Source organism: Gymnoscopelus microlampas (genome assembly GCF_963454915.1).
Source record: "Gymnoscopelus microlampas genome assembly, chromosome: 16".
In the NCBI taxonomy this organism is placed as follows: Eukaryota; Metazoa; Chordata; class Actinopteri; order Myctophiformes; family Myctophidae; genus Gymnoscopelus; species Gymnoscopelus microlampas.
In genome coordinates, this window is record NC_139953.1 from 20729578 (window position 1) to 20742141 (window position 12564).

General features: G+C 40.6%; 1 protein-coding gene across 1 annotated transcript in view; it reads left to right on the plus strand.

The window, feature by feature from the left end:
* Window positions 1-12564, plus strand: part of fig4a (FIG4 phosphoinositide 5-phosphatase a) — a 78944-nt gene that overhangs the window by 51303 nt on the left and 15077 nt on the right. The window contains exons 21-22 of the mRNA XM_084081804.1: window positions 5138-5223; window positions 8996-9070. Of these exons, the coding sequence (XP_083937930.1) occupies window positions 5138-5223; window positions 8996-9070 (161 nt within the window). The remainder of the gene's footprint in view (window positions 1-5137; window positions 5224-8995; window positions 9071-12564) is intronic.

The following is a 12564-nucleotide window of genomic DNA, read 5'->3' on the forward strand; positions in this document are numbered from 1 at the left end:
GGTCTGTGGGAGGAGGAGTGGGAAGGAGAATCAAATCCCTGACTACATGCTCCGATGGCAGCTGATAACAGCTGGTGCCAGCCTCATATGAGCCGAGGACACCCAGGTGGCTTATTAGACGCGAGCATGATGCATTAAATGCCAATGGCTACATTGTAAGTTACATGAAGTGGGACATTATTTATTTGATTTATCATGTCTCCAGTTGGACGACAGGAGACAAACTGAGAAATGTGGAGTTAATTATGATTTTGTTGAATTGAAATAAAAGGATATAGATGCTGTATGATAAGCCTACATTCTTTCTTCAGAAGGTTGCAGGTTCCATCCCTGTATGACTCATGCTGAAATGGTCTAGAGTGAGACACTAGAGAATTTCTACTTGGGGCAGGGCATTTGTCTATTTTCATAACAGATTTAGGCCCTATGCATGCACATCACAGCATAAAAGACAATGGTGTGGTATGTTTGGGGCGTGGCGGATGTCTTTCGGTACCTTGTATTAGGCCCAGTGTTTGTGTTGCAGGTGGATAATAATCTTTGAATCTCTAAATAATCTTTTTTTATTTCCTTTAAGAAAAGTGCAGCATGCTGCAAGTTTCCCCGTTAGTGCTGGTTTGCGCCAGGCAGAAGATGGTGTACCTGTCACCATCATGGCATGTTACTTGACCATCAAATTATCTTACAAATAATTGTGATTAACCAGTTAATTGTGTTTTTGGCATAAAAAAATTGAACATATAAATATAAATGACATTTGTTTGCCTTTTAGGCTTTGTAACCAAACAGGCCATGCATTTAGGCCATTCATTTAATAATTTTATACTTCAAAAAATCTTCGGAAATAGTGAAACTATAAGCTCACAAGCTTATACTGTAGATCAGCTATTTTCACTATTTTTCAACAGATGAATTTTGTACACATGAATGAAAACAATTTGGACGATTATGCAAAATAATTGCAATTATCTAAAATAATTGCGATTTGGTCGATGATGTTATAATTGTGACAGTCATAAGTTGTATTGTTCCCAGAATGGACCATTACCAGGGCCTGTTGTCATGCGGTGCAATATTATCTAAATGTGTCACAGCTTCCCACGTCTGCTATTTACCGCAATACCAGCTCTCTATTTCATGGAATCATTGTACATGTTACCAACACCCAGTGGCCCAAATTCTTTCCTATGACAGTAGAATAATCCTGGTAATAAAAACCGATAGCAGGCCATGATTATCATGAGCCCTATCTATACAGCAGTGGGAAATTACACCCTCTTGAAAACATGTTAAAGTGTGAGAGAAGAATCCTCCCAGTGACGCAGGGCGGGAGCCATAAAAACCAGCAGAGCCGGAGTTCCAAAATCTTATTGTCAAGCTGTGTGTTGCCATAGTGACACAATTTCACGCAGCACGGATTGATTAAGACAAAAAACAATTCTGTGTGTCTTCATGGCCTGTGACCCCGATGCGAAGAAGTCAGGTGGAAGGACTCACGTTTTGTTATTGCCATCACGCAAGTTGGTATCCAGGGCACCTGTGGATTGGGGGCAATTAAACAAGCCTTCACTTGATGACGTTTGAGGTCTTAGGTATCCCCTGCTGTTTCAAAACAATTAAGATAAGCTGCAATCTGTTGATCTGTACCAGTTACCGGTACCGATTACTATTCTCTCATCCTCTTCTGGTATGTGGCACTTCAAGGACTTTTTATTTAGATACTTTTAGGGTGGGAGCAAAATAGGTGATGGGACAAATAATGCACAAATGATAAAAATTCAATTCAGCCCACTGAGTAAATAAATTGCATCTTTGGCTGCGATTTGGTCTCAAGCACAATGAAAGTTTGATAAAGGAGGCCCTTGATCTTATCGATGTTCACAGCCACGGATTCCCTCCTCACTCGGCTCTTCTCTTCCTCGCCGATTTATAATACAATCCCCCCTCTGTCTGGTGTCTGTCTGCTTCGGTCCTTGAGCAGGGAGCCGGTCATGAATATTTGTTGGCAGACAGTGGGCTCACGTGTTGTGCACGTGTCGTGCACATACATTTCGGCACGCGTACGTCTCGTGCTGCAGGCTCTGAGGCTCTCCCGGAGAATGGATTGCCGCGGCACCAGCATAAACCAAATCTGATCAAATATTTAAACATCAGATCATTACTGTGTTCGCCTAGCAATTACACACACCCCTTCCATATTCCCCTATTTTTCCGTGTATGTGTTGTTGCATACGAGAGTGATATTGAGCGTGCGTGTGTGCGCTCATGCATGTGGTCTCATACAGATTTATATTGTATACCTGTATGTATACCCATATCTGTATCTATGTATACACCGCTGCAATATGTATATGTCTGTAGTCTGCAACTATCAATTATTTTCTTTGGAGCAGAACAAATCTAATTGATTGTTTTATAACTGACTAAATCGATTAGTCTGCCCTTTTTTTCGACTTGTGAAGCGTTGTGTGCTTGTAGATCAGTTATTTTCATGTATATATATATATATATATTACAGCAGCGTATATTTATTGAAAATGTGAAGGATTTTCTTTTTCAATGTTCCCCCAAAATCGATTATTTTATTAAAATATTTTTCATATTTGATTAAATCGATTAGTTTGATCTAACTATTGAAACCCTATATGTCTGTGTTTGGCTATAGACTCCTACAAAATATTTACATTTGTGGGTGTGTGCGGGTACACACACAGCTTCCTTCATCTGAGCCGTATCGCACGCTGAATCGCCGTCTCCCCCTCTCCCCCTCTGATGCAATCCATCCTGGATAAATTTCAATGAGAGTTGAAATGAAAGGCATCATATTGAACAGATTGCTACAGCCTGGTGCCTGAGCACAGTAATAGCTGGAGCAGTAACATGAGCAACTGCTTGCTTTCGGGCCGCATGCAGCCATGTGCTCTGTTACATAATACAGAGTCTCTGGGTGCCTGTATGTTTTCTGAGGACAGATGGAGAGTGGATACTGTACAACTCCCCTGCCACCAGCCAGCTTTCATGTTCTCTCCGAGAAGTTGGCATTTCTCGCCATTTCATTCTGTTTCCTCGTGGGTACGAATGGGAGACAGACTGCTGTAAGCTGTCTCCATCCCTGTCATAACCTCACGATTTATACTTGGCGTCCGGGCGATTCGTGTTCTTGCCTATAACTGCACTGATCTGTGTAAAACTTTGCATGCGCACTCCCTAAAGGCCAAGGAAAAACCTTTGCCCTGCATTTTTCACATCTGCCTTTTATCGCGCCTCCAGGAGACAAATTTGGGGAAAACATATATACATTTTTTTATTAATCCTACAAGTTTTTTTCAAACATCACGCAAATCGGTACACATTATCTCTTGTCACGTGATCAAGACGGATCCATTAGATTTTTCATATTCCATCCTGATTGGTGAATTCTGAATATTGCTGGCCCACAATAACCTGCCTGACCTGGCGGAGACCTATGCTCCGAGGAGCACTTTTTCTAGTCGTTGTATGTAATTGTATGTTTTTCTATGGACCATGAGTCTGCAATAAAGACATTGATTCATCCTCACATTTTGGGCATTGCTCTTGCAGGGACACGTGTAAATGTCCTCATTAGTCTTCGCACCGTCGGTTCTTGGTGGTAGTTGTTTGACTTATAGATGGAAAAAAGGAAATCACATTCATATTTAATGATAATTAAAAAAAAAGATCAAATGAAAGCGTGCACACCAACCTGAGTTCCTTCCACCAGGCATATTCAGCAGATCTTATGTTTATGTGTAAAGGCAACTTTTATATCGTTGCTGTTGGGCAGAAGCCTCTTATCTCCATATACTATTTTGTTTTTGTAAATGAATGTGCAACTTGATCATCCTACAGCGTCACACAAAAGTATCAAAAGTTGCAGATCCACAAGCTCGAAACGCGATTGTAGATCTGCTATTTTAGAATTTGAATCCTGCAAAGTAACAGTTTTGGACGATATTGACGATATTGGATGTGACATATAGTGCGTGGAACGTGGGCATTTCCTTTAAATTCATCATACTATAAATAATTACAAATAACTATCTAATCACTGTGAGGGTAATCTCTCAAGAACAGATTCTGCACTGCGTTGGAATGTCCTGAAGGTTCGTCATAACGTGTGCACACTGTGTGGGAGTGGGCGTGCCTTCAGATCAGGAAGCAGGCCGCGCTTTACCCAATCAAATGTAGTGGGCGGGATTCACGTGTCGGTCGCCCTTCCCTACTCGAAACTAGCCGAAACTAATTTAACAATAGCGTCCGCGGAGCAGACAAAACCACGGAAAGATATTCACATTTGAACTTACTCTTTGATCATAGAAACAAGTGGGCTTATAACCAAAACCATCCATGTTCTCTGGGAGAAGTGGTGTTAGTGTTCCGTGTAGAAATGTTATCTAGTCGGAATGAAAACGCAAGCTCACCACCGGAAGTGGAGCGGTGAAGGCAGACTTAAACCCTGTTTCCTTGCGCACATGTGCTGCGTCGGCATTGTCCCAGAGTCACACTGAGGAGGAACGAGAGGTCACTGTTTTTCCTTTTCAGTGTGTCTCTGGGTTCCGAGATTGCTGTGAGGGTAGTCATTTAGAGTCCCTCTTTAAAATTAAAACCTCTTTAACCCATTCAATCCGAAAACGCGTCTGTGTCATTTTAGATTTATTTGGCTATTCAAAAATAGCAGATATACTGCACAAGGTCATAGCGCGGCACCAAGTATTGTGCTATAAGCTTGTAGATCTGCTATTTTTTTTTAATCTTGAACATTTGTGCAAATCTTTGACCACATATATCTTTTTTGAAACATAATTATTTTTTATAAATGTTAAAAATATATATATTCAAAGATTTGCACAAATGTTCAAGATTTTTCAAAAATAGCACATCTTCAAGCTCAGAGCGCTATGAGCTTGTATATCTGCCATTTTTCAATAACCAAAGACATCTAAAATGACAGCGATGTGTTCCCCGGATTGAATGGGTTGAAATGCATTTGTGTTTATTTATTGCCTGTCTCTAGCCTGCAACAGTAATAAGACTTCTCTTGAAATGCATGGCCTTCAGCCCGCTTGCTGCCCTTGACCTCTAGCGCCTAACCTTTCCTCCGGTCAACATCCTCCAGGAGTTCCAGCAGCAGCAGATGAGGGAGCATTACGGACTGGACCTGGACGTGTTTCCTGCTGAGGAGGATCAGCTCATATACGAGAGGTAAAAAATGCATACCGTAGTACACAGTCAATTCTTCAGTGTTACTTTAACCGATTGAGACCTGAAGCCGATTCTACATGTCTCCTAAATCTCAACAGTATTCTCAAAAACCTATGTTTCTATATCAGTGGTGCTCAATCTTTTTCATGTCAAGGACCCCCAAAATTATATGTATTTGGCCGCGGACCCCCATCAAAATATTTTGTTACAGGGACCCCCAGAAACAAAGATTTGAGTTAAAAATGTTCGCTTTAAAAAAATATATATTTCAAAGATTTGCACACATTTTCACGATTTTTCAAAAATAGCAGATCTACAAGCTCATAGCGCGGCACTCGGTGCCGCGCTATGAGCTTGTATATCTGCTATTTTTGAATAGCCCAAAGTGTAAAATAATGCTGTTTAGCTCAAATCTAAAAATGACACAGTTCCACGTCTTAATGGGTTAACTCTGAGCATGTACAAATGTAACCAAATGCACCCATCTGTATGCTCTCAGAGTTAAATATGGAGAAATTAACACTGAGTAGTCTGCTGTGTATTGGAAAAGAAGCACTTGATTTAGATGATTTTTCAAGTGGTGTTTTACCATGCTATAAGGATGATTTTTATTTAGATTTTTTTTGTTCTCTTTGACTTATTATGTTAGATTTTTCTCCTTGCTCTGCCTCATTTTTCTTCCTCGCACAGTGTTTTTATATATTTTATGTCCTTATGCAGTAGATGCCACAGCTTAAACAACACATGCACAGCAAGGCACAAATACACTCTGATGTGCCATATGAAAATAGCTTTTGTGTATTACATTTTATTCTGTGTTGCTGAGTTTGATCTGCTTTTTTGTTTACCGAGACTAAACGGCAAACATAAATGTAATTTTATAATTTATATGTTCCAATGTCCAATTCCAAAAACACAATTAAATCGTTAAGCTATTGTTTGACCATTAATCGTGAACTAATGACTGCCCTAAATTAATCTAGTCAAAGCTCCAGTGCTGGTAGTCCATTCCCCCCCCCATACCTACTGTAGCTACCTAATGCCTCCATCGGTGTTTGCCCTTCAGCTGTTCATACATTGCTGTTTTCTTGTGTCACGTTGAAAGCTTTTAAATCAGGTCCAGGCTGTTGTGTCTTTGTATACACGTCACCTTTGTGGGGGTGTTGACTGAGTCATTGACTGGTCAAACCACAACAGATTGAAGTCCATGGAAACTATTCATTTCTGTCCCGTTCTCTGGCTGACCTTCACCACTGAACTGGTCTTAAAGCAGAAGCCTGCAGTGAATTTGTTGCGTTCGGTCCCCAGGACAGGGTGTCAAGGAACAACTGTGATTACTGGAAAAAGGGACATTAAGATTCCCCATCTCACTGCCTGCATTGTACATTGTAATGACCTCGCCTCTCTCTACAGTACATTTACCCAGAGTTTCCTCTCCTTTCTGTCTCTGCCGCTTTGTCCTCCTCCTGTTTCTTTGCGCAAAAGACCATTCATGAGCTAAATAACTCTGTCTGAACAGGGCAATCTGTTCTCTGGATGTGAACTCCATGTTCATGTTCAAGGTGTGATGGAGCTTTCACAAGTTTCTCTCCCACAGTTCAGCTCAATATCATAGTCGAACCACCGATGTTGTAGCACATACAACTACGGTCCGGGCGCTTAGGCTCCAATGTAGCCTGACAGTGCATCGCGGGTTCGAGTCCCGTATCCGACGATCTTTACTGCATGTCTCTCCCCACCTCTCTCTCCCCGTTTCCTGTCCATCTCCACTTAAAAACTATCAATAAAGGCAGAAATAAATATTAAAAACTAAATAAAAACTTTCCGTGGTGCACAGGGATTTCCCGCTCAAGAGCAGCTCCAGACCTGCAGTATGCAACATGTGTTCTCTGGTGGTCCTTTTAGTGGTCATGCTTAACTTGTGACTACTCCAAAGTATCTCAGTCAGTTGAATTCTCAATAGATTAGAGTCAAGAGAAATCGGGCCATAAAGTAAACGTTAAAAGAAGAAAGTGAGATATTGTTGGGTTAATGCCACCCCTCACTTGGTCTATTTGAACATACATGGTTCCTGGTAATACTAATTAGATTTCTAATATGGGAATGAGATGGTGGCTTTATGCAGCTCTGGGGAGCCAACAGCGCAATTAACATCAGGGTAGAAAAAAATAAAGTAAATCCTAATGCACTGAACAGCAGTGTTCCAAGTGCTCTCACAGGGTGCATGCAGGGACAAAAGCGGATATTTAGAGGCATGAAATCGGAATATAAATTCACTCATTATTAAGGGTGTAGACTTCGGTGCAGCGGTTTTATTTTTAAAATGTATTACATTTGTTTTTGTGCTCAGTTGTTTGGAAGGAGTCCAAACATGATTAGTTGTATTCGGAGCTCCACTAATGATCGCATGAATATTAAAAGATGCTGGCTAGAGCCAGAGGGGGGATTAGTAACCGTTTCTTCTTATCTCGTCTTTTATGAGAGGACAAATGACCCACAGGGAAATAAGCGAGGGTTTTCTATAAGGTACTCTTAATGTAAAACAGCCTTGTGTGGCTTTCACTGCTGTAAGATTGTGGTCTTCACTTTGACAGACACACACATTGTAGTAAACTCCACACTGTTAGTTTAACCGAAGAGTGTAAATATTAACCATTTTTGCACTCTCAGAGTTAAACCAACACTTAAGATCTTACTATGAATGTACTCTATATTGACACACGCTCTTGCATATACATCGGTTTGAGTTGCTTTCTTTAAACCTTGCCTAATGAATATATAAGATGAACCCATGCCCCTTCACCACTGATATGCAACTCGTTGACATGTATGCAATTGTCATAATCCCTAGTATTATCATCCGTAGCTGTGTTTATATTATCATAAGTGTGCTTGTCGTTTGAAGCCGCTGAATTATACACATAAGTAACGTCATATACTATAATGAGAAAATGTGCACAGTGCCAAGGAAGCAGGTAGTCATACATAATCTATATTCTCCTTGAGCCTTGAATTCTAATGCTTCACGTGTTACTTGGAGAGGTAAGCGTGACTGTCACAGAGGTGATTTATATACAGAGCTTTGGAGGAATGAAGCAATCCCACAGGCTGTCTATACTTGCAATGAATACACCATGGAGAAGACTTTGTCAAAACGCTGTTTTTTTGCCAAGTGTGCGACTGCTTTATCTCTTAAACTAAGGCTGAGCGATATTGCTTCAAATCAATATCACAATTTTTTAAATGTTTCCCTCGATTACGATCAATTAACGTTTTACTTTTTAATAGTGAAAGTAGCCGATCTACAAGCTCACAGTGCTGCACGTTCTGAATTTGTAGTTTGGCTATTTTCACTGTTTTCGTACTCCACCATTGTACACAGACGCATAATACAGAGTTTAGTGGTTAATCATACTAATCAATTTAGTAGATTATTTAAAAACAAAATCTATTGGCGCTTTTTTGTGTTGATTCGTTGATATATTTGAAAAAAAATCTCAATTATTCAATTAACCTAGAGATTTAGTCGGTTATTTGTTCTAAATTTCAGTTTCAATACAGATAAATTTCAGTTTCAATATTCAGATATTATTTTCAGTTAATTGTTCAGCCCTATCTTAAACCCTATACTTGCAATTGAAACATTTATTTTACAAATTAAAAACACCATGCAGTCTTTTCCCAATTTAACAGAAATATTAGTTTCTCTCACTGAATGAGTTGTGAGTTGTTTTAATCTTTTTTAATTGTCTGTCTGTCTGATCGCCTGCAGATTTGCTCACCTGGGTCAAAGCCAGCACAAGGTGGAGAGAAGTGAACCCACACCCCTGGCCAGTATCATCAGCCTGTGAGTAGTACAGTATACACACACCTAATGTACACCCCCACCCCCTCGCACTCACGTGTAACCCACGATGAGGCCGTGGCAATGTTGGCTTATTTTTGTAATTCAACCCTTTCAAAACATACAACCCTATAGTAGCATCGGTGTTTGCAGGGACGTGGAGGGAGACTGGCTTTAATAAGTGATCCACAGGGAGGCTTCTGGCTATGCTCAAAGTACTACACAGTAAAATCTTCTGTATTAATGCAACCATTGTTAACTCTGAATTCGCACTAATCTAATGTAACCAAATGGACACTCATGGGTCCATTTGGTTACAGTGAAAGAATTATCTGCACTCTCTGGAGAGGTTTCTGGATTATTTTAATGGAGATTAGCACAGCAGCAGCAGTCTACCTCGAGAAACGGACGAGTTTCGGCTCGTATGCCTTCCTCAGCATTTCAAACTAAAGTACATCACGCGGAAGTGACATATAGCTAAACAATAGATAGTATACAGCTGTGACTCATGTGTGTATGTGTTTTTTGTCAGCAGATAGATCTGAAATGCATACGCTGCGACACGTGGAGCGGCAATGTGCAGCCGTACAGACTCGGGGGCAATCACTCCGTCACACATACAACACCATCTGCTTCTCTCTCTCTCTCTCTCTCTTTTTCTTTTTTTTCTTGAACATTCGCTCACTCTCTGTTCTCTCTCACACACACTCAAACATCCATTGATCTCTCTCTCCCTCGTGCGCGTGCGTGCGTGCGCTCCCTCTCTCTCTCTCTCTCTCTTTCTCTCTCCCTCGCTCTCTGACATTTATTGTTACTGTCGGAGTTCAATCAAAAGGGCTCCTGTGATTTTCTCTGGTCTATGTCAAAGGGGGGTCAGAGGGAGAGAGCGAGAGACATTGGTGAAGATAGAGAGGTGATGCAATGGTTCTGCCATTGCAGTGCATGCAAACTACATGCACACTTAATGGTGCTAGACTGTAATGCCACATGGTCTTTTCAGGAATTGTTAGAATGAATGAATTATTTTATTTAAGTGTCATGCCACCTCGTGGCCCATCCCTCATGGGATTATATGACACCTTTTCAGACAGTCAAAAATATTACTTTTCTTTTTGTATGTACACTGGTTACTGGTATTGCTGATCATATACAACAGATACCGACCAAACAAAACAAAACATAACATAAAGTACATATCCCCTACTGGCTGTACAACGCTTTTTTCCTCAAGTCCCAAGCTTTCTCCAAGTAGTTTGCCAGTTTAAATACATATTTTTCAAATATACAGTTAATAAGTTGTAAGTCATTGTTATCCAACATATCAGCATAGTTAATATTCTTAAACAACTCTTTTCGAACCCTACAATAAAAAGGACAATACAAAACGAAATGATACTCATTTTCTATTTCATTTAGAAAATGAATCGCACATTTGGCAGATTTGATCTTCTTCATCCAACCCAACATAGCGACTTCAATATAAAGTGGCAGTATACCTCCTCTAATCTGAGCACAGAGTGATCTTCTTTTCTTTGGTTGAATAAAACAGTTTTCGGTGTAATAATCACGTTTAATTAAACACAATTTTGGTTTACTCCAGATCTCTGCCCAAATGTGTTTGATTTAATCAAAAATAATCTCCTTTAGTGTTACAATATTAGCTTTTTGTAATCTGAGGAACACATCTCCAACTCCATATTCACAGAACATATCGCGTATGTCCTCTATCCAAGGTCCATTCTGTTGTTTGTCCCAGTTAAATACTTTCTTGTGTCTTTGTCCATCTATTATCATTCATGTCGACTAATCTGTTCTGTTCCACAACCTGGTGGTGCAGACCTTCCATCGGACCTCACAGGGTTCCCATCCCATATCTCCTGAGACTGCTGCCATTGGTGCATATTTATGTACACCCAGGAAATATGGAAGGGCTCCGTTATGTACAGCTACACTCTTAGGGAATCTCCCATGACCCCATACCCCTGCACCATAATAAAGAACTGGGCAAACACAAGCCTGATTAAAGTGTTGTATACAGTAGGTACAGAAACCAACATCTTTAAGTGCTGTAATTCCCTCTAGGTAATGATCAGACAGCAACACGTTCTTTAATGCTACAGGTAGGATTTATTAATCCGGACCGTGAGAACTGTGAATGATAAGCATAAACAAAATACAGGAAATCACAGATCAAACAATAAACAATACTTGTCATAGTTTCTTTCATGTGCTTAAGTTCCAAATACTGTCAAAAACAAATAAACTACATACAAAACATTACCCTTAGCAAAACCAAATAAGACAAATTACAACATCAACAACAATAAACAGTAAACATTTAGTTAGCTCTTTAGCTTGGGTGAGTTAACATGGGTGAGTTAACATTACTTCACATAACATAACAACACAACACTAAAAACAAAGTAATTCCTTTTGGCATAAAACAACACACAAAAACAACAAACTGTACCTTATTGGCTGCATTACACATACATGAGGAAATTAAATAACTATGGCTCTTCTTCATCACAATGTCAACAGAAAACTGCGGAGAAATGGCATGTGTGTTACACCTTAAAACGCCCCCGTCTTTTTACCCCGTGTTTCGCGATAAAACGTCCCCGGAAACGGTGGATTAGGACAATTAGTTCCGCCTCATTCAAATTAGCAGCACTGAACACAGAGGCAGTTACACTCCCACCAAAACATATCAAAAATGTATATGATTTTTCACAACTACTTAAGACAACAATATACTGCATAGAAAAGGTTATCAAAAAACAAAACTTCGGTCCTTGGTCTCCCCAGGGAAGATCACCTTAGACTGCACCTGGAGGAAGACAGTTAGAGAAAAAGAGAGAGAGAAAGAGACTTCAGCTTGCTTCCACCAGCGTCACTGTCTTATGGATGGGCCTCTCCAGGTGGACAGCTTTGGAGATGCGCTTTCCTTTCTCATCAAGGGTTGAGTCACTGATGAGCAACTTGAGTCTTCGTACTCTTCCATCCTTTCCTGGGTACACTTCGATAACCTTAGCCATCCTCCACTGGTTACGTGGTGTGGCATCATCTTGTAGGAGTACAACATCATCGACCTTTGCGTTCCTACGATCTTTGGTCCACTTCTGTCTCTGCTGGAGATTCAGGAGGTACTCCTTCTTCCATCTTGTCCAGAAGTGGTTGGATAAGAGTTGAACTCGACGCCATCTTTTGCGGAGGTATAGATCTTCCTTGACAAACTTTCCAGGAGGTGGAGCGAGGATCGTGGACTTCATGGTCAGGATGTGGTTTGGTGTCAGGGGCGCTGGACTGGATGAGTCATTGAGACAATCAGTGGTCAGAGGTCTGCTGTTTACAACCGCCATGACTTCATACAGGAACGTTCGTAGAGAGGAGCAGTCAAGTTGCGTGGCTGACTGTTCTAGAATGGACGTCAAGACACTTCTGATGGTGCGGATTTGTCTTTCCCAGACACCACCCATATGACTTGAAGCTGGGGT